The following is a 19,928-nucleotide window of genomic DNA, read 5'->3' on the forward strand; positions in this document are numbered from 1 at the left end:
GAAGCCAAAGGAAGATCGACGTTTGAAAGACCTCGGCTTCCACAGAGTTTACGGAGTTAGCTACCCATAACGGATTCGAGTAGATAGAATTAACAACTATGTAAAATGTATCTCCGGTCTCTGAAGATCTCGGCGACCAGCTCTAACCGAGAATAAAGACAGATAAGAGGAGTTCTTTGAACTGCGACTGGAAAGCAATGCAAAAAGACTGCAAATGTTGTGTTTTTTTCCCGTGTAACAGGGGCCACACACAAAAGACAGAAAATATAAATCTTGATGTCGTGAAGGTTTTCTTATCCACTGTAAAATCACACATGGAAGAAAGTGCAGGGTTCATTTCAACGGAGAATTCAACGAATTCTACCGCCTCTTTCATAACACTAGTGTTGTACAAACCTAGTAATGGAAACTGTGGTCTAAGAATTCAGTAGACCATTTTCCTAATTCAGGCCTGAACTCTCAGCATCTTCATCAAGGTGGGGCACATAGAGAGAGAGAGATCACTTTATTAACCATAAACAATTTCTTGCATTAGGAATTCATATTTGTGCATACCCCAGCTTGCTCTCCATGAGACACAGACAGGGAGAGAAGCTTGGGGTCAGAGCACAGGGTCAGCCATTGTACAGTGCCCCTGGAGCAGTTGGGCCTTGCTCAGGGCCCCAACAGAGTAGGATTCCTCTGCCAGCCACAGGACATGAACCGGCAACCTTCTAGTCATAGGCACAGACCCTTAACCACAGTGCCACTACTCCAATACAGTAAGTAGTGACAGAGGTACACTGTTCAGCCTTGTCAATCGTTCGAGGTTTATCGCTTTTCTAACATTATCCAGTCCAATCTTTAAAAACAAAAACAGTTACCATGTATAGTCAGGTCCCTTGGGTCCCACACACCCATCACTCTGTTCTACATTCATCTTTCATTTTGGAGAACTGGTATCAGGCTGCCAGATAAGATCACTTTATTAGCCATATACAATTTCTTGTATCAGGAATGTGTCTTTTCACAAACCCCAACTTGCTCTCCATGAGACATACAGACAGGGAGAGAAGCTTGGGGTTAGAGTGCAGGGTCAGGCATTGTACAGCGCCCCTGGAGCAGTTGGGGTTAAGGGCCTTGCTCAGGGGCCCAAAGGAGTAGGATTCCTCGGCCAGGTGCAGGATACAAACTGGCAACCTTCCAGCCACAGGCGCAGATCCCAAGCCACAGATATGCCACACCACCCCTTTGAGAATTTGAAAGGTGCCAGTTTTCACCCAAGAGTTTTATTGTTTTCCCAGGCTTGTCCTTTTTGTAAGATCTTTCAGACATTTTAATCCCACTTAATCCCACAGGCCCTTTGAGCACCAGCATAAAAACTGGCTCATCTTCAAAGCATCAGTGCCCTGTTTGCTTACAGTCCTCCAGTTTGTACACACTGTCCTGAAAAGGTGTTGGACCCAAAGCCCTGGAGGACAGTTGTCTTTACCTTGAAGCCTTTCTTTTGTACTTATCAATCAGGGGAAAGTGTACTGTAGTTGTGGATTTAAGCTCCCGCTGCAGACACTGCTGTTGTACCTTGAGTGAGCTCTAGTCCACCCAGCTAAAAAACTGGAGACCAGCACTGCTGGGGATATGAGTGCTGCCCTGACGAGCTGCTGTGGCTTGATATGAAAATTGCTCAACTAATTTAATCTTTGCCATTTTCAGTGACACACTTACACATTTACCTGCATTCAGGAAACATGTGTGAGCACATAAGTTTGGCATGGTCCGTTTAGTGTGAGGAGTCAAAACTATTTTAAGAAAACACATCAATGATTTTACATTACATTTATTTAATCTGGAAAAAAAACTTTAGGTAGAACAATAATCGAGAACGGACATCGTGTATTACTGTTTTCTGTCCACTTTTTTGGACAAAAGGTTGTGGGGTTATGGAATGAGCTGTTTTTTTATATTATCTAAGCCAAAATTGTCACTTCTTTCAAGTGGATCAGATCCAGTTAGCTTCTAAAGACTCGACAGGCCTCCTCTCATTTGTAAACATTTTCAATATGTTTTGTTTTGGGTTTTCATTCGATGAGCTGGCAAATTCAGAGAAACAGTTACCCGCGGACCCAGCCCAGGCTGTAGTTTTGGCGCCATCTGTTGATAAATAGAAAGTAGTACAAGAGGAGCAGCGCGGGACGCGTGACATGAGAGCGGAAATTTGACTTTTTTTTTGTCTTTGAAGTCATTTGTCTTGCAAATGCTAAACTTTGTAAACCGGGAAATATTTTATGATACTCCAGCCACGGCTGTTCTCCTAGACACCACGACGATAGCTGGGGAAAACAAGGGAGGGAGTGTTGTTGTTTTTTTATTTCCCTGAATATTGAAAGAAGAGTTTTTGTTTTATCAAGAAGATCAGAATAATGATCAATTCAATTCTATCACCATTATGGTGTCCCAGAGGTGCACTCATTTCTGCATTGATGAAGAAAATAATGCATTCAGTAGTTTATTGATAGTCATGCACGGATTTCTGGTGCCAATTATGTATATGTTAGCATAAAAGTCACATTCTTGCTTTTTGTACAAGCTTTGTCTCTGTGACTGACAACTGAAAGCCGGGAATGATTATTAGTCCTCATGAATTCAGCCTTGTTAATTGTAGGTCCCTGTTATTCTTCAAAGAACCCCGCGGGTAAAAAGCCTTGCTAGTTCAAATGCAGCCTCTGATAGCCCGTGTCTTTGGTTTGTCTGCCTTTGAGGATTTGTGGGGCATACCTGCTCGTAGTTGTAATAAAAAAGGTTAAATCGAATTAGCTTTCTTTACGCGCACTAGTTCCTGAGCTTTCTCTAAGTGAGGCAGCAGCCTTCTCACCTTGTTGCATGCTCTCTTCAGACCTCAGAGGAGCTGGGAGACCCCTCTGATGAAGAGCGGGTTGCAGATGCAAGCAGAGCTGGTGAGCCTGTAGGGGGCGCTTATTCTGCTCTTCCTAATCTTGAATGTGCAAATCCATGTCTCAGTGTGGTGAGTGGAGATAGGGTGCTGTAGGAGGACTTTTGGATGAGTAAATTAACCAAGGACCTGACCGCCCAGTTCTTGTATGTCGCAGTTCGTAAGAGTAGATGTGTTACCCCTCCTATCATGGTATACTTCCACTCCGGCTTGTACAATCTGGCCTCCCTACAGTTCCAATCTTAATTCACCCGGTGAAGGAGTCTCTCACTCCTCCCCTGATCTGCTGGTGCAGACTGGAAGGAGGTGAGAGTAAGAGCCTTGCACAGGGGCCTTCCAGAGTAGGATTCCTGTGCCAGCCAAGGGATTTGAGCCAGCAACCTTCTAGCCACAGGCACAGATCCTTAGCCACAGTGCCACCACATCACCTAGGTAAGCTCTGCACTTACAGTAAGTGCTATGTTCCATGTATATGTAAAATGCGTACATACACGTAAAGTGCTCTTTCATGTACTGTCATGTGCTTCGAGATTCATTGCGAAAAAAAGCAAGATGTAAATGCAAGGAAGTATTGCTGTTAAAATTATTATTAAATGAGAGATACACAACCGACTCCCCTTACTATACAGTAAATGTTTGTAAATGTCGGAAAGCCAGAGATCTCAAGAAATGACCCAGATCGGGGTTTTGGTTTTGAAACAGGAGCTGTAGCTTCTTTTTGTGCCTCAGCTGCTGTCTCTAGACTATTTCCCAGTGTCATTCTCTCATCCGGCAGAAACGCAGAATTCACAAGTGTGTGCAGTGCAGCACCAGCAAGAGGGCCTGTCAAATCTCTGTGCAGAATCGAGATCCAACTCTCTCCGCGATCCAAGGTCCACAGTCACGGCTGTTTGCTGATTGTGCTCACAACATTGATCCAAAGACTGAGATTTGGCAGCAGTTCTCTTTTCCATAGGGTGGCCGTACAGAATTAATTGCCAAGCCACGAGGTGAATTCGAAATTGCCCGGCTTGGTTTTTTAGGCGTGGTATGATGAGGCCCTTTGATCACCGAAGTGTTGAAAAGCAGACCACCACGACAGGCCTCAGGCGTACATTTAACAGGCCTTTGTATGTGCTTTACACACAAAGACTGGTTTGCAAATGGAAAAAAAAAATGCTGAAAAATCATCAAACCTTTAATAGCAGGAACTTGAAGAGAGGAAAGTCCTGGTTTTCCAGCCCATTGCACTGTGGGTACTGGAATATGGAGCACACTGATGCTGTCAGAAAAGGAACTGCAGGTCTGCACCGAGAATGGGCTGTTGTGTGCGAAGGCCCTGAAAGCGTCCTTCAGATGTGGCTGTCTTGTGGAGCTCTGGAGTCGCATAACTGATCCCATTTGTGGTGCTAAGCAGCCCTCAAACCACAGTGTCCTGACAGCCAGCCAACTTGAGAAGTGACTTCAAGCCATGTTGTACTTGCACCATGTGCCAGGGAAACTGGATACCCCAGACAGACCTATAAAATCACCCACCATCTAAATTAGGTGCACATATTCTACTGTCTTTAGTGTTTTCTTTTTATTATCCTTTAGGATCAAATGAAATTATTTCCCCCCTTTTTCCACATCTGCTCTTATGTTTGGTTGCGTGTCTCTTGCGGTATGAGGATTTATTACAAGATGCTGTGTGGCAGTTTATCTCAGTTGGTATACATTTAATTACCCCAGTGGTAATGGATTGCCCTAGGGGAATGTCTGAATCTGTGTACAGTCAAGGACAAAAGTATTCACTCCCTCTGGAAACAATGCAATGATAATGGGCCAGCCCACATTCTTATATCAAAAGGCAAACGCAGCAATATTAAAATTTAACTAAGTGAGGTGAATTATAGACATGTACAACATTTTCAATTAGCTACAACCTAAGATAAAACTATTTATTTCTTATTCTTTGAATAAAAAGGAAAAACAAAATGCAAGTTTTGTTAAGCTCTAGAAGTCATTTAATAGTTTTATTTGTGACACAAACCATAAATTGCACGATGAACTATGTATTTAATATTTGTATGTATTTCTTGCACAGGAAATTTTACCATTTGCAAGGTATTGCTGAGATTTACATTGATTTTCACTCTGACATTTCCATTATATTTGCTCAGCATTTGTACAAGATGCTTTGTAGTGTTGCTATTTATAACACAACACACAGACTATAGTTATTGGGTCTTAAGAGACAAATATGAAGGTATAAATAAAACATGGATGTCTTTCCAATTGAAATAATCCTGGGATAGTTATCATGCTTTGGTTCATGAGGGCTATTCAACAAAATTAAACAATGCCTGTGAAAGGTTTTGAAGTTTCACAGCCCTGTGGGTGGTCTCATGGTGCAAAAAGGCATTTTGTAAGAAACAAACTACTGACAAGTATGGATAAAATGCTTGTGAATGTATCTGAGGCTGACGAAGGACAGATAAATGAATTTACTTCCTGGACCCCGAGGACTACGAATCTGGATTGCCGTTTACTGCAATGATCTGATTACATTCCCAGCAGTTTGGATTAGCAGCGTTTACTCCAAGAACTGCAATAGAGCGAGTCCTAGCAGAGGCACAAGCCACCCATCTTTGCTGTAAAATACAGCGCAGTCAGTTCAGAGCAGCAGCACAGCAAACGGCAAACCCCCACAGTGAGCTTAATGTGTGGCGAATCCTCGCCGGCTGTCTGTCTAACAAAGACCAGGCCTCCGCAGCCGGGATCTGACTGGAACGGGTTCCAGGATGACGTAGCCAGAGGGGGAACTGCCCGAGATGAAAGGATGCCAGCTGTGCAGGCAAACTGGACCCAGATTGCCTGTCGTGGCACAATATTTGGCGAGATTCTCAGCCAAGGTTCTGGGTTTGGTCTTTTGGGGGACACAGTGGGTGGCAGGGAGATAGGTTCTGGAGGATGACTCAGAGGGCGGAGGGCAGATTTACCTCCATCTGAGAGGATATTAAGCTTTGCAAAGGTTCTGACTGAATGCATTTTAGGGCTAGACTGCTTTTTTACATTTCTGGTGCCAATTCATTACATTTTCCCTAGCCATTTTCTTTCTGGAAATGCAGTTTAACACAGCCAAGAAAACTTTAACCCCGGGTTTCTGTTTCCTGGACGGTCTTCTTGCAATATCACAGATGGAGAAGAGGGGAGTAAGGGTGTGTGTGTGTGTGTATGGGAGGGGGGTCAAGACCTGGAAAGAGGAGAGGAGGAGAGGTGGGGGGGGGGGGAAGGGGAGGAGAGAGCTGCCAATTCTCTACTCATTTCTCTCCCATTCCCTGCCTCCCCCCCACCACACACACACTTTCTTGTCTGGCTGCCGTGCATTGGTCTGGCTGTGTGGACAGGCTTGTCTATCTGCAATCCAACCGCACAGCACCGACTGGAGCCTTGGCCACAGCGCAAGAGACAAGGGCTCTGTAAACAGTTCCCAACAAATCTCTGAGCCAGAAATTCCACAAAAAGCAGCCCTGAGCATAATGTTGGATTCTTGTGGGTTCCGTTTTTTTAAAAATTCTTTCTTTCTGATTTAGACGTTTTTGTTTTCTCCAGGGAGCAGGCTGAAGTTTAATTCACCCCTCAGTTCCATGGCATAAATTCTCCTCTGAAGCTGTTCGGTTTCTCCCTGGAACGCAGAGGATACGGGTGGAAGGAATGCCAGAGGACTGTATGAATGCTGTCTGCTTGCATGTACGATTCTTAGCCTTAAATTGAAAAACAAAAAAGACATTTGGACACAATTTCGCTTTGTGAAGAATATGCTTCCTGAAAGACGCAATATAAAATAAAGATTGATTGATTCCGAACTGGAGAGTTTTAGGGGTGAGGAACTACAGAAAGCAAACATTGCAGCTCATGTATCCCACTTCCCACTTCTTATCATTGGTTTGGTAGTTTTTCTGAATACCAAAGTAGCTGTTCTTTTCTTAATATAACAGAACAATGTGAAGATAGGTTACTGGCTGTCCATCCATTACCTGAAAGTGCTTTATTCCTGGTGAGCTGTGGAATCCTGCAGGTTATTCTGGAAGCACAGGACAGAGGGAGTGACTGCACCCAGGATGGGACAAAGAGGAGTTGCCATTATAGAAAGTGAATTATCACAGAGATACAAGTGTGTGAAAGGACTGCAATGTGTACAAAGTTGTTTAACACAGCAGGCTGGTGCCACAACGGGAGGAAAAGCTTATACTGCATGCTAATAAATGTTATGGTTGTGTCTCTTCATTGAAAAATCCTAATTTAAGTCGTTTATTATTTTTATTGCTACAGCTATCGCATCGGGACTGTAAAGATAGAGACATTAGAAATTAGTGTGTCTCAGAATTAAGCAACATAAAATGCAAAGTTTACGAAATGCACTGCCAATGTGAGCAGTATAATTTAAGTATAAGTGAGACATCAGGGAAAACATGACAGAGTAAGGATGCAAATAAAACCTAACCTCAATTCCAAGTTCCGAGGAGTAGGAAGGAGTTGGGACATCTCCTGATGATATTTGTTCCCAGACTTCAAAGAGCAATTCTGGCTCAGAGACTGCGTAAGGGTCACTCCACAGTGTGCTTTACATTACTAGAGAGAGAGTAAGTGCTACAGCAGTCCCTAGAGTAGAAATGGCAATCTTGGTAATCATTCAGAAGAGGGCGAAAGTATTGTTGAAGCAAGCCTAACATGCACACATTACTCCCAAAAAGCCTTGAGCTAAGCTGTGTACACTACCAGGTACACTTGACTAATGAAATGCCACACTTAGTCTCATATTCACTGCAGAGAGTCACTTTCTTTTCTTTCAGCCAGGGACTTGGGGACTTCATTTTGAACTTCTTTTGAACTAATAATTCAATTACCGTTTTAATTGTGTTCAGCTCTTAAACTGATGAGGACTTCAAGCTATCTATGACCTTTTTGCAGATAACGTGAAATGTCCAGGGATCTGGGGATTTTAAAGTCTGGCTGTGAACCTCTATGGACGTTAGCACCCCAGGCGGGCTTTGTGCCAGCGTGTCTTATGCTCGAGGTGCACTGAGCACTGAGCTGGCCGCTCCCCCTGGACTGTGACGCCCTCGCTCTTGGCTCTGTAACACCGCCTCCGTTTCCTCCACTGTTCCCTGGGGGGCAGCGCCTGGTTGTAACAGCTTTGAGATGATGTAGTGAAGGCAAGCAGTGTATGAAAGCGAGTTAAATGTCCAGAACAAGCCAAGGCAGAATCAGGAAACAAAGTCAGAAAAACAAAGATGAGGTCAGGAATCCCAGAAAGGTATCACTATTGACATAGGAACAAGGCTAGGACAAGCTAGGGAAAACAAGGAACAATACTTGGAGGGCTCAGAGGCGAAACTCAATAATGGAGCCCCAAGCTCTGTCAGCTTGGGTATTTATGTTGAAAGACACCTGGAACGGACACGGTCGAAAGCCGTCTGCAGGTGATCCAAGACTCCAGGTTTTAGGTTTCCTTGGCAACTGGTGTAGGGAGACAGGTTAGCAGTGAAGTAACCAGGTGCAGTGTCAAAGCTAGCTTGCCCTGCCTCTCAGCAGAGGGGGCAGACAAAACAGTTAGGCCACAAAGTGTGTTACTTTCTGTAGGGACTGTATATAAGTCATACATATTATAAATAAAGGTAATTGAAATACGTGAATATCCTCAACCTTCCCCGATGTCTCACATGCATTTAATCTGTAACCAGTATTTGATACGTATTCCCTTCCTATTCAGATTAGTCTGCAGACTAACCTTCTCAGAAATTCAGGACCTGCAACACAGGGCCTTTTCAGGTATATCTTTTTTTTATACTGAGTCAAATATTTGGATCATCTCCCCAGAACATCACACCCTGAACTTTCCACTCATTCATCACATAAAATCAGCTGCTACACACAGAGCTTTTGTAGCTCCCTATTTCTATAACCAATTAGACACACCTCAGTCACTACTCTTTGAAAAATTGAGAGAGAGTGGTCCTCTAAACTTCAGAACCATTACGAAATCCTAACTCAATCCACTACAGTGTAAGCAGGTTCACCTGGTTCTGCAATTGAGAGTCTCATTTGATACCCTTCTTCATTCTCACTCAATGGTTGTTCTCCAGAGCAGCATGCCCGGTCTTTTCCTCTTTCATGTCCTGTCATTAGTTTTCATAACCTAAGAATTCTGTCATCAGCGTTATGGGGTCTTTGCGGTTTCAGTTGGGGGTTTCTACAGCTCCATCCTTATGGATGCATTGTCATCATTCTCCTCAGCCAGTCAAGTTACTCTGAAAGTGCTCTCTATTCCGATCAGAACTTTTCCCCATCTTAATAAGGATTTGGTGGAATGACTCCAGCAGTATTGGCAGACAAAACAGGTAGGCACCACTTTTCCTGATAGAACCAAAAAATTCCCAAAACATTGCCCCACCTTGACGGAAGGGGATGCTGAGCCATCCTCAAATGAAATGATGAATCCAGGTTGGCTCTGAGCCCACAGGAAAACTATGGTTCAATATCACTCCATCTGGCCCACCACATTTTTCTCCCTCTAACTAGGTAAGGAATTCTTGACTTCAGTGTAGCAAAACTAATGTTATTTTGATTAGATGCAGCCTTTACAGAAGGTAGTGTACTGTATATCAAGTGGGTAGCTGCGTCAGCATGCGTAGGCTGCAAAGGAACAAGTAATAGGTTTATTCCATGCTGAAAAAAAGAAGAAAGAGAACACAACGTTTCGGCCGTGGAGCCTTCTTCAGGTGAAGAAGGCTCCACGGCCGAAACGTTGTGTACTGTATATCAATGCACAGAGAGGGAGTCACCCTAGATTGTGCTTAATAGAGTCTCTGCTCTCTTGCAACTGCTTTTCGAAGTATCATCCTACATTTCACCTCTTTCAAATCATTTATGTCTGGTATGCTTTACTAGTGGAATAATGCTTGTAGAATAATGCTTTTATTACATCAATAATAAAAATCCACTGATTGCTAAAATTTCATTAACTGTTTCTTTTAAATCTCCTCCAAACTATTAACACATAGTTCTGTATACTAATGTACATAAACATTACATTTGGGAATTTTAGTTCATCGTGTTGTGGTTTTGCAGCTTGTACTCAAATATTATACAAACAAATAGGAAACAAGAATTTCCAAACCTTTTAACTTACCTTTTTTGTTTTTTTCAGATGAAGGAAACTGTTCACTTAAAAAGTTTTAAACACAAGCCACACCGCCATAAAAAAACACTGGACACAACTCCATGATAGAAGTGTTTTTTTTAAAATGATGATAACACATACAAATCTTTTTGTTCATAAAGCATCATCTAAGACGTCGTTACAAATTGATTCACTTATTAAGAATTACATTTACACACAGTGAAACAAAGTCATCTTCATAATAGTTTTCTCGACAAAATCTGTAAGGCACCGACAGGATCGGTGGTTGTAGGCAGTATTAAAAATGGATTAAACAAGAACGAACAAAAAAAAAATCAGTAAATAAATCTACAGAACATCAAATATACATACAAAATGTTACCTGTTTTAAACCACAGTAGTAAGAACACACCCTGGGAAAGATCAGTGTGAAAAAAAGTGCTACTTGATTAATAGGTTTGTCCAGGAATTCTTTGGGAATAAGAGATAATGCACATGAATCCTCATATGAGGATCAGAGTCTTTTCTTTTGTGCTACTGTCTGTGGACTTATTAAAATTTTGTTGATGCCTTGCTGGTGTAACAATAGTTTTAGACAGCTTTACTGAAAATGGCATCCAAGTTTATCTACGGTGATTAAAGTTTACTCTGGTAAATCTCTAAGGCAATTTTCACAGGTTTACGGCTTTCTGCTCTTTCTCATAATGACTAGTGAGCTCTCAAGCCTGAGTGTTGCCTTAAGCCGATGTCTTTCAAGGTACATGACATATTCTGCAAAGCTGCCGCAGGAAGGAAAACGTGGAGGACACTGGAATGGATTCAACAAAATCCGAAAAGCAGCGCCTACCGTCAGCTTGCTCAGCAGAACGCATGATCCTGTGCTCCACTTGCAGGCCTGTCCTGCTGCGAGCACAGCGGGAACTTCCCACACCTTTTCATTTTCCAATTTAACTTCTCAACTGCTAATTACAATGTGCAGGTACATGTAGGGAATGAAAAGGGTAGAGAACAAATGTGTTGTAATGGGCGGCTCCTCAATCTTATTTTGCAGCAGGGAACAGCACAGTGACAGCAAGCTGAATCAAGCAAGAACTTTAGGTATCAGTGGGAAAATGCCTGAGGCAACAATGAAACCCCTCACAGGGCACATTACTGAGATGCACAAAGCAGTGAAGCAAAATCATTAACGATCGTCGTCCTTAGTGCTGAAGTGAAATTTGAACAAATGTCAGCATGGATGTCATTTGACAAATAATAAAAAATAAAATTGAATGAAAATGAAACAGCATTGGGCACTACTGTTAGCAAAGGCCAAAGGACCCAACTATATCTAAATGAAAGCGCTTCATTCTAATTATGGAGCAGGGCAAACCATTTAGAGGTGTTGGAACGAGGTGCGGAACTTTGAACTTTGAGAGTGAAATAAATGGAGCCTCTCTGAGGCAGGGATGCACGTCATCAGATTACAGTATCCCAGGGTGATATGATATTTAGGACCTGCCCTGCAGGAAACATTATTAAGCCAAACCTTATTTTTTCTTAAAAAACCTTAAAATATTCCTGCACAACTACTGGTGCGTGTGTTTTTCTTTCTTCTCATGTAGGCGACAGTTCCGCCAGTTCCCTCTGAGATATATTTTAGTTATGCCTATTATGCATGCATTTGTGAGTTCAATGCAGATGTTGTTTAAAAGGGGAAAAGCATATACTGTACAGTGTAATTTTAAAGCACTCAGATAGCTGGTCAATGAGATCTGTAGCTTTGATTGGTGGTAGAAGTACAGTAGCTGCCTAAGAACTCAAGTCAGCTCATAGTTTGCAGCAAACTGTTCTACGGCACAAGATTCTACCAGCCTTCATGTAAGATACAGATGCTGAACTGTCCCCAGCGAATCCCCATGCTTACAATCTTTCACAAGGTGCGTTTCACTGTTGTGCTTTAAGATGTGCTTTTCTGTTGCACAGAGCTTTACCACTTCACACGGCTGATTCATGGAGTTCTTTGTACATCTTCAATGGGGATGGAAAAAGAACACAGATGCTTCATTATAACTGCTGACACCAGCACATCCGAGACAACATCACATTTAATAACAAGGTTGTTTCAATTTTTTCCCTCCATATGGTTTTAATGGACTGCAACTTACCTATAACCTAAGCAAAAGTAACTGTATGCTTGTTGTTTGATTCTTGAGCAGTGCAGAGATGACACACAAAATCATTAATAAGTAAATGAACATATTAAACTTATTGTTTAATTAATCTTGCTCACAGAGCTTTAACTTATACCAGATACTTTCTTGATTTTAATTCTTAATATTTTAATACAAAAATAGATAGGAAAAATCTATATTATAAAGTATACAGTATGTAACAATCGATAGGCTTGAACTATCTTGATTAAAACTCAATAGAAGAATTGAAAAAGATCGAGCAGAGATTTGAAACTTGCATGGAGGAGAAATCTATTGTCCATCTATCTACCAGCACAATGTGAAAAGGTAGAAATGTCCAGAGGTCATTCACAGGCGATTGACATGTGTCAAGCCTTCTGTAGTTGACAGTTGCCTATTTAAATAATGGTACAACTTCACAATTACATTAACTTTTTCTGTAGAGGATGAGCACACTTTCATATCCAAATCAAGACCTTCAAGTATTAAACAGTACGTCTCCCCTTTTTTTTACTAAAATACAGTCCCTCAATTATGTTAAAAAAGAGCACGTCTGTTTATGCTTATACACAGCAGTGTGAATCAGAAAAATACGCCTTGTAAAGCATAAACTCTGGAAGAGTTTCTAGGATGGAACTGAGTTCAAGCTGACAATTAAAAAACTGACACAAGGACCTTAAAACAATCCTTTTTACTGTATTAAGCAAGTATTTAGTACCTTACATAGCTAGAGATTCGGCATAGAAAACAAAATAGGGAGGGAATAGTAGAACTCATCAGTTATCGTTGTCACTGTACAAAAGGAAAGAGAGACTTTGACTCAGTCTTTATGAGACCCAAGTCAACAAGTTTCCCCTTGGTTTGGACATTTCTAATGCACTTATGTTCATTGAATAAAAAATAATACAAATTCAATTTTCTGTATAGCTTGCATTTAGTTGCCACTGAACAGGTTTCCCTGGAAAGAGTTTTTGTCTGCATGTATGTGTGTGGGGTGTACATATTTATTAGCACATCTTGGGTTTGATGTGAGAAAGTGAGCCCACCTCTGCAGCATCAGTTAAGAGAACAGGCAACACACCATGTACTGCACATCAACCTACAGTGGTTCTGCCAACAGCCAGACATCTACTGTGCTAGTCACCACATAAATGTACTGTATATTACATCTCTGAAATTAGTTGTGTTTTATCATCTTCAGTCCTGTAGAAATAATCATCTTAGACCAACGGTACTTAACTCCAGCTGTACACGACCAACTGTAATTTCTGGGTCTACAGTTTTGAATGGTTCTTAATTTAATTAATTATTTTCTTCTTATGAATAGTTAAGCTATGAGCTAGTTGTTCTGAAATCTTAAGAAGCTTTTTAACAATACCAAAAAAAAACCTGCAAGATGCACACATGACACCAGTGTGGCCCAGAGTTCTGTGCCCACTTTCACCTCTCATCTGTGCAGACAGGTCTACTGAGCGTTTATGTAGCAACACCCAAAGTGCTGAAACCACTCTGGACTCAAGAGACCTATGTCTTTATGTAGGTTTGCTCAACAGTGGAGCACCTGCGAAAACATTCCCAGGGAAAAACAGCTCTGTGTTAGGTGGTTCCTTTGCATTCATTCCCTTAGTTGCCTTTTCCTTAAGTTCATCTTGGTGGGTCTGGGACCGCTGTGAGTGATCAGAGGGGTCTAAGGCCAGATTTTGAGGTTGAGTGAGGAGCTGGAAACAGCACCTCAACCCATCATACCGAGGCTATAAAAAAGAAGAGCCTCGCTGGAACAGTGCCTGCCCTGTGAGTTTGCTAAGAAAATATAAGAAAGGCTGTGAAGAGAACTATAAACATCCATTCACCAGAGAGCTCCAGGCAGTACCAAGCAGTGGGGAAAGAGAATGACTTTAAGGCCACAGATAACATGTCTCTGATGGGTCAGTGTTGGATTGTTGTAGAAATAAAGCCCCAATCAAGGAACATCATCATGCTACTAAGGGGGAATGACCTGACATGTTACAATATTGTCAGACAATCTAAAGTAAATTGTTAGAAACTCAGCACTACACTAAAAACCTGATGCAACACACGGACCTGATTTTTTTCATTTTCCAAAAATAGATTCATGGCGTTGCAGGCAATTTTTTTTCAACATCGGTGAGACTGAGGGACAACTTCTAATGACTGGATAAATGGCTGCCAACATCCACTCACTCATCAGCATCTGGTTATCTGGGATTCAGAAGAGGGGACAGACTGGTGCTGTGTAGCTGCATTTCCACAGCGCTGGTGCTTTCCCCTATGGCGTGCTGAAGTATCTGATAAACAACACCCAATGTTATCAGCACAACTCACCCATAAGGAACTCAGTCAGCAAGTCCTAGAGCAGGGCCATCTCCATTTTCAGACAACGATTTGAACTTTGGAATACAGGATCACACCATTCTAACACATAGTCATGGATCGCTACATAGCGGGTGTGCCTTATGAATCTCCTGCATTATGTTTTCCCTTCAATATTATATTATAAGCAGCAATAAAACTCTTAAGAATATAAGAATATGAACACAGTTCCACACTTCAGTAATACTTTTACAGATCCATTATAAGAAAATTTCTGAAAGCCACAATGTCAGTAATAATAATAATAATAATAATAATAATAATAATAATAATTTGTAGCCAACAACTTTTGGAAACAAAAATAGTAAATGAAAGTTCCTATTGCAATACTGGAAAGCATAATGTTGTAAAATGAAATTCTGTCAACTTTTTGGGGATTTAACATAACCCTCTTAGAAATGCTTTGAAGCAGATAATTTTAAAGCTTGTAAGGGATGTCTCATTCTGTTTTCATCTTTGTACTCTGTCTCTCCCTTATGCCAAGCGCAGCTTACCAGGTGAAGAAATGCTTTTTTATGTTCCTGTCTGTGTGTGGGTTGGGGGGGATTGGTCATGTTCTCTCTTGTGTCGTGCTGTTTCCTACACATTGTTTCTGAATTCTCTCCCTCTGCAAAATAGCAACAAGCTCACTGGGGGTGTTTTCACACCAGTGCACTGGGCTGTGAGGTTGTCTTGCAGCTCTGGGAGTGGCCCCAACTCCCAGGCTCAGGAGCTCAGGAGCTCAGGAGCCAGTGACGACACCACAGCATTCGGCAGCACAGAGCGCAGTGATCCGGGCAGGATCTGGATACACAGGGGACTTGGGAATTCCTGGGCATGGGAGCGCTGTACTTTCCTTTTCTTGACACTTGTTCCTTTGGCAAGTTGAGTTGGAAGGGTGGCATTTTTGTGTTTTTTTGACTCCTTAAATAGACATGGGAGTTGAATGCTTCCCATCCAGCGAAGTGATTAATTTTGTTTGGTATGGAATAAAACAACTAGTGGATGTAAGGACTAGGGGTTTCTTAGCAATACTGTGCTAAGGATAAACTTTTATTGTTATTTAAGTGTTACTGTGTACAGGAGTAATCCTTTAAGTGCAGAGTATTGTCAGGAGACATACCTGCCAGTCTTAAGCAGTATTAAGTCTTAAGGAAAACCTTCTATAACTATGAGTCCAACTGTAGAGGGAATCCTTCTTAGGAAGCTGAATTGACAACCTGGAGGGATGTTTTCTTTTCTTGTCCTTAATTTTAAAAAAAACACGTCACATACATCATAGCTAAAGACTCCCTTATTGCCACAGTGAAAAATACACCTGCCATGAAATATCTACACCAGACATAAAGTGACAGGTGACTTGGAGTGTTTTTGCTTCTGCTAACACATCCTCTCTACCTCACTGCTTCTAGCTTTCCACTTACAGCTACAAAAGGGGGGCTAATAAGGTACCAATTTGATAATTAACCGGTCAGTTTTATCATTTTGTTATTCCCCATTTAGTGAATGCAAGTGCTGGCACATTTGAAAGGAATTAGTTGTCTACCTAGAAAGCAAAATCTCTTGAGCTGCTGGTAATGAGAAAAACATCTGCCCCTGGCTACATACTGCAGCTCCCTTAGTCTCACTGAATCTGCAAAACCTCTCTTTCTTATCCTCTCTAGCAACATCAGTCAAAAACTACAGCCAAATGCCTTTGGGGCAAAGTCAAGGGAGAGATTGCCAAATGCCAACATCTCAGGAACATCGAAAATGTACACTGCTTTCGAAGACCCTGAGGTGATGTTCCTTTGCCTACGGTGCTTTTAACATGACTGTGTGGGGACACCTCTAAAGAAACCTCTAGATAGCACTACTATTCAAGCACTTACTGTATGCTGGATGAGATCTTCAGAACAATTAACTAGTAACTACCCAATGATCTAGAAGGACTGAATGGCTTTCTCTTGCTTGCGATCATTTTCATGTTCAATGTTCTTGTGTGCAAGAATTGTACACTTATCCAAAATTGTGTACAATTATCCAAATGTGTTGATAATTATAAATACTATTTCGGTGTTTTTGATTTCTGAGGTATATGCTTTTAGACCAGCACCGTCTAAATTCATTTACCAAAGCAAAGAAAATTCCAAAAGGCTGGTGTCATGCCAAATATTTCTGCTGAGTCTCATCTCTCAGGTCTTGGGCTTGATTCTGGATTGTGCCACCTGTTGTGTTGAGTTTGCATGTTACAGTTACGTCTCTCTTTCCAACGCCATTCTCACTGGTTTAATTTTTGTCTCTGCAATGTCCCTTTGTGTGTGCGCTGCAGAGGACCACCTTGCCCCCTGTGCTTTCAGGACAGAATCAAGTTCGCCACAGCTTTTACCATGGATCAGAGGCCTGATACTGGATGGATGAATGCTGGGCTAAAAGTTCAGTTAATCTTCATCTGAAAGGGATCATTTAAGTATCTGACATTAGGAAGGACCTACTGAAAAAAAAACGTTTAGCAAAGTGTGTTATCATGACCACTGTACTCACACCTTTGTAAATATACCAGGGCCAGTTATGGCACTCAACCATACTGTACCTGTTAGTCCAAAAGGAAAAAAAACTGAAAACGGAAAATGAGGTGACCATTTAAAAAAAGAGAAAGAGCTGTGAGTGTGGTGTTCTAGAGCTGTGTGTGTGGTGATCCTTGCATGTCAACACATAACAAGCTGGTGGAAAGCAGACGCCCCTCAGAGTGGGAGACAGAGTAATATAAATTAATCATAACGGTCAGTGGATTGTACTGCTGAATGTCTTCTGACATTCATCGCACTTTGTTGCTACAAAATCCCTTACAAGCTACGAATCTAAAATAAAAAAGAATCAAACAAATGTAAAAAACAGCATTTTATCATTTCATGTCTTTGTCAAGACTCTACTGCAGAGCCAGAGTGAATTTTGCACTGAACACACATGCTTGAAAAGTGGCCTACCTTTGCATGTTCTGTGGCTTTTCAACCAGGTTAAATAGTTGCTGCTGAGATATGACACCGGGCACTGGCCACCCTGTGCATTCCTTCATATCCTCCACGCTTGGGAAAGAATCACTGTCTCAACTGGCTCACCTGGTCACGGACAAATGAAACGGCCCCTTTGCTATCTCAAAAACTGGGTTTATTCTGCTTTGAGTCAGAATGCACGCTCTAAAAATGCAAGCCTGTGCATTCTAGCCTCTGTTAAGCTTCGAGAGGCTGCTTAAAAACGAGAAGGTTCTGCTCTAAGGGTGCAGTGATTCGCTTTCGTGGACTGACAGCTTGTTGCTTACGTGGCTTTTGATGAGCCCTCTCTCCTATGGCAGTTCCCATGCCTGGCAGACGTCTGCATGGTACTTTGCCTGCAGGTCTGGGTGAACCAGAGGCAGCTCGTTTGTTCCGTTTCTTTCTCTGTCTTCTGTGCTGCTGCACCTCCTCAGCCCCCGTCACCTGGGCCCTTACTGGCCTGTACCTACCTCCCCACCCAGCCCAGCCTCCGCTCCCTAGGACTCCAGCAGTGAGTGCCAGCGACACACCTGGTGCCCTTTCGATTCCTTCATCTCGGTCCAGTGGCTCAGCTCCTCCTCCCCCGAGCTGTTGAGTCCCAGCGAGATCCAGCCGATCATCTCTTTGCGTTTCATGCTCCTCTTGTTGTAGACGGAGAGGATGAGCGTCACGTCCGACAGCTGGAAAAGTGCAACTTGGAAAATGAAAGTCTCCTTGTAGATTGGGTTAGGTTGGCCCCTGCAGATGGAGGTCTTGCACTTGGACATCTCCTGGCCCATTGAGTTCAACAAGGTCAGTTTCACATATGTGTCTAAGAAGAGGACAGAGTGAAGAGAAAGTGAGGTACATTCATTGTAACATTCAGGTGTTAAAGAGGTGAATTACACGTCTGTTTAGAAAACATTTAAAACGCAGACAAGCGAAGTCCATTGCCTTTTCAAATGTAGGAATGGCATTTCTAAGTCTACTCACCTACTTTCTTTTGAAGATGCAGGTAGTTAATGAAGTTACTCATTAATTAATGGTTATAACTCAGAGAAGAAAAAAATATTGCTCATTTAAAGTGAACAAGAATGAGCGCCTGATCTAGACCTAGATTATTACAGAGATTATGCAGAGTGAAAGGCTGAATAAACAAGCATTTTGTATATATATATTTTTGCTGCTCTCTCTCTCTTCCTCACACCTGAAGAAGGCTCCACAGCCAAAACATTGGGTTTCTTTTCTTTTGAGCAAATGTACCTTCACCTGTTTCTTTGCAGCCTACACACGCTGATGCAGCTCCCTACTTGAACGTTAGGGGTGTCCAGTCCTGGTTCTGGAGGGCCAGTATGTCAGCAGGGACGGTGATCAATCCTCCTCATAGTGAGCCTCCATGTCTGCAGGTTTTTACAATCTCTTTAAAACAGCAACACCTGAAGAACTGGAAGCTGTTGTTAAATTGGTCTGGTTAAGCCAGAAACCAGCTGGTTTAGCTTGTTAAAAGCTGAGGTGGAATGAAAGCTGCAGACACACTGGCCCTCCAGGACCAGGAGTGCACAGTCCGTAACGGGTACCACACAACGGTCACATTCGCCATGACGTCCTGTCTCCTGCTGGGAGCTCAGCCCAGTTTTACATTTTATGAGACCTGGATTTAAAGCCCAGGACTAATCTAGGATCAACTAAGCACAAGAGCCGTGGAAAGCCATACCAGAGCAGAGCAGGTACAGAGCACCGGGGAGCCAAAGATTTGTCAGTATGCCTCAGAAATTATCTCCATTATTGATTCTTTGGTGTTGTACTTTCAACTGTCCATGAACTTGATTACATTTCCAAGGACATACAAAGGAAACAGTCCTGTATGGGTTTTTATTTAACATTTTGTAGGTTTGTAAGAAATTAACAAAAGCAAATTAATTTTTCTTTAGCAATGTTACAAATATGTATTTTACTGTATATCGAAATAATATTTTTAAATTAATACTCTTGTTACTAGAAACATGATGTAGCAAATATTACATTAATTTAAACCATTCTTAATAGGAAAGAATTACTTACAAAGTGTTACACGTGTTACCTACAGTATGTGTTACAGTAAGACTGTTGCATTAAAAGAGAGAAAGACTGGATCTAATAAACCTGCATTTCATTATTATGTCTAAACAATGGCATTAGAAAAAAGCTGATGTAAAGTCACAGCTGAAACAGCTGTGATTTCTATTCTGCAAGTGAGGATTCAGATTGAGCAGGGGTGTCAGCTTTAATTGACTTCCTCTTGTGAAAATACGTTATTTGCCACTGTTGCTAAATGAGATGGA

The 19,928-nt window shown here is 41.9% G+C and overlaps 1 protein-coding gene across 1 annotated transcript in view; it reads right to left on the reverse strand.

The window, feature by feature from the left end:
* Positions 1-18,125: 18,125 nt before the first annotated feature.
* The window catches only part of syt14a (synaptotagmin XIVa), a 31,245-nt gene continuing 29,442 nt past the window's right edge, over positions 18,126-19,928 (reverse strand). Inside the window, exon 7 of the mRNA XM_088936275.1 lies at positions 18,126-18,439. Coding sequence (XP_088792401.1) covers positions 18,126-18,439 — 314 coding nt within the window. The remainder of the gene's footprint in view (positions 18,440-19,928) is intronic.

The sequence above is a fragment of the Atractosteus spatula genome, chromosome 2, assembly GCF_055471065.1.
Source record: "Atractosteus spatula isolate fAtrSpa1 chromosome 2, fAtrSpa1.hap1, whole genome shotgun sequence".
Taxonomy (NCBI): Eukaryota; Metazoa; Chordata; class Actinopteri; order Semionotiformes; family Lepisosteidae; genus Atractosteus; species Atractosteus spatula.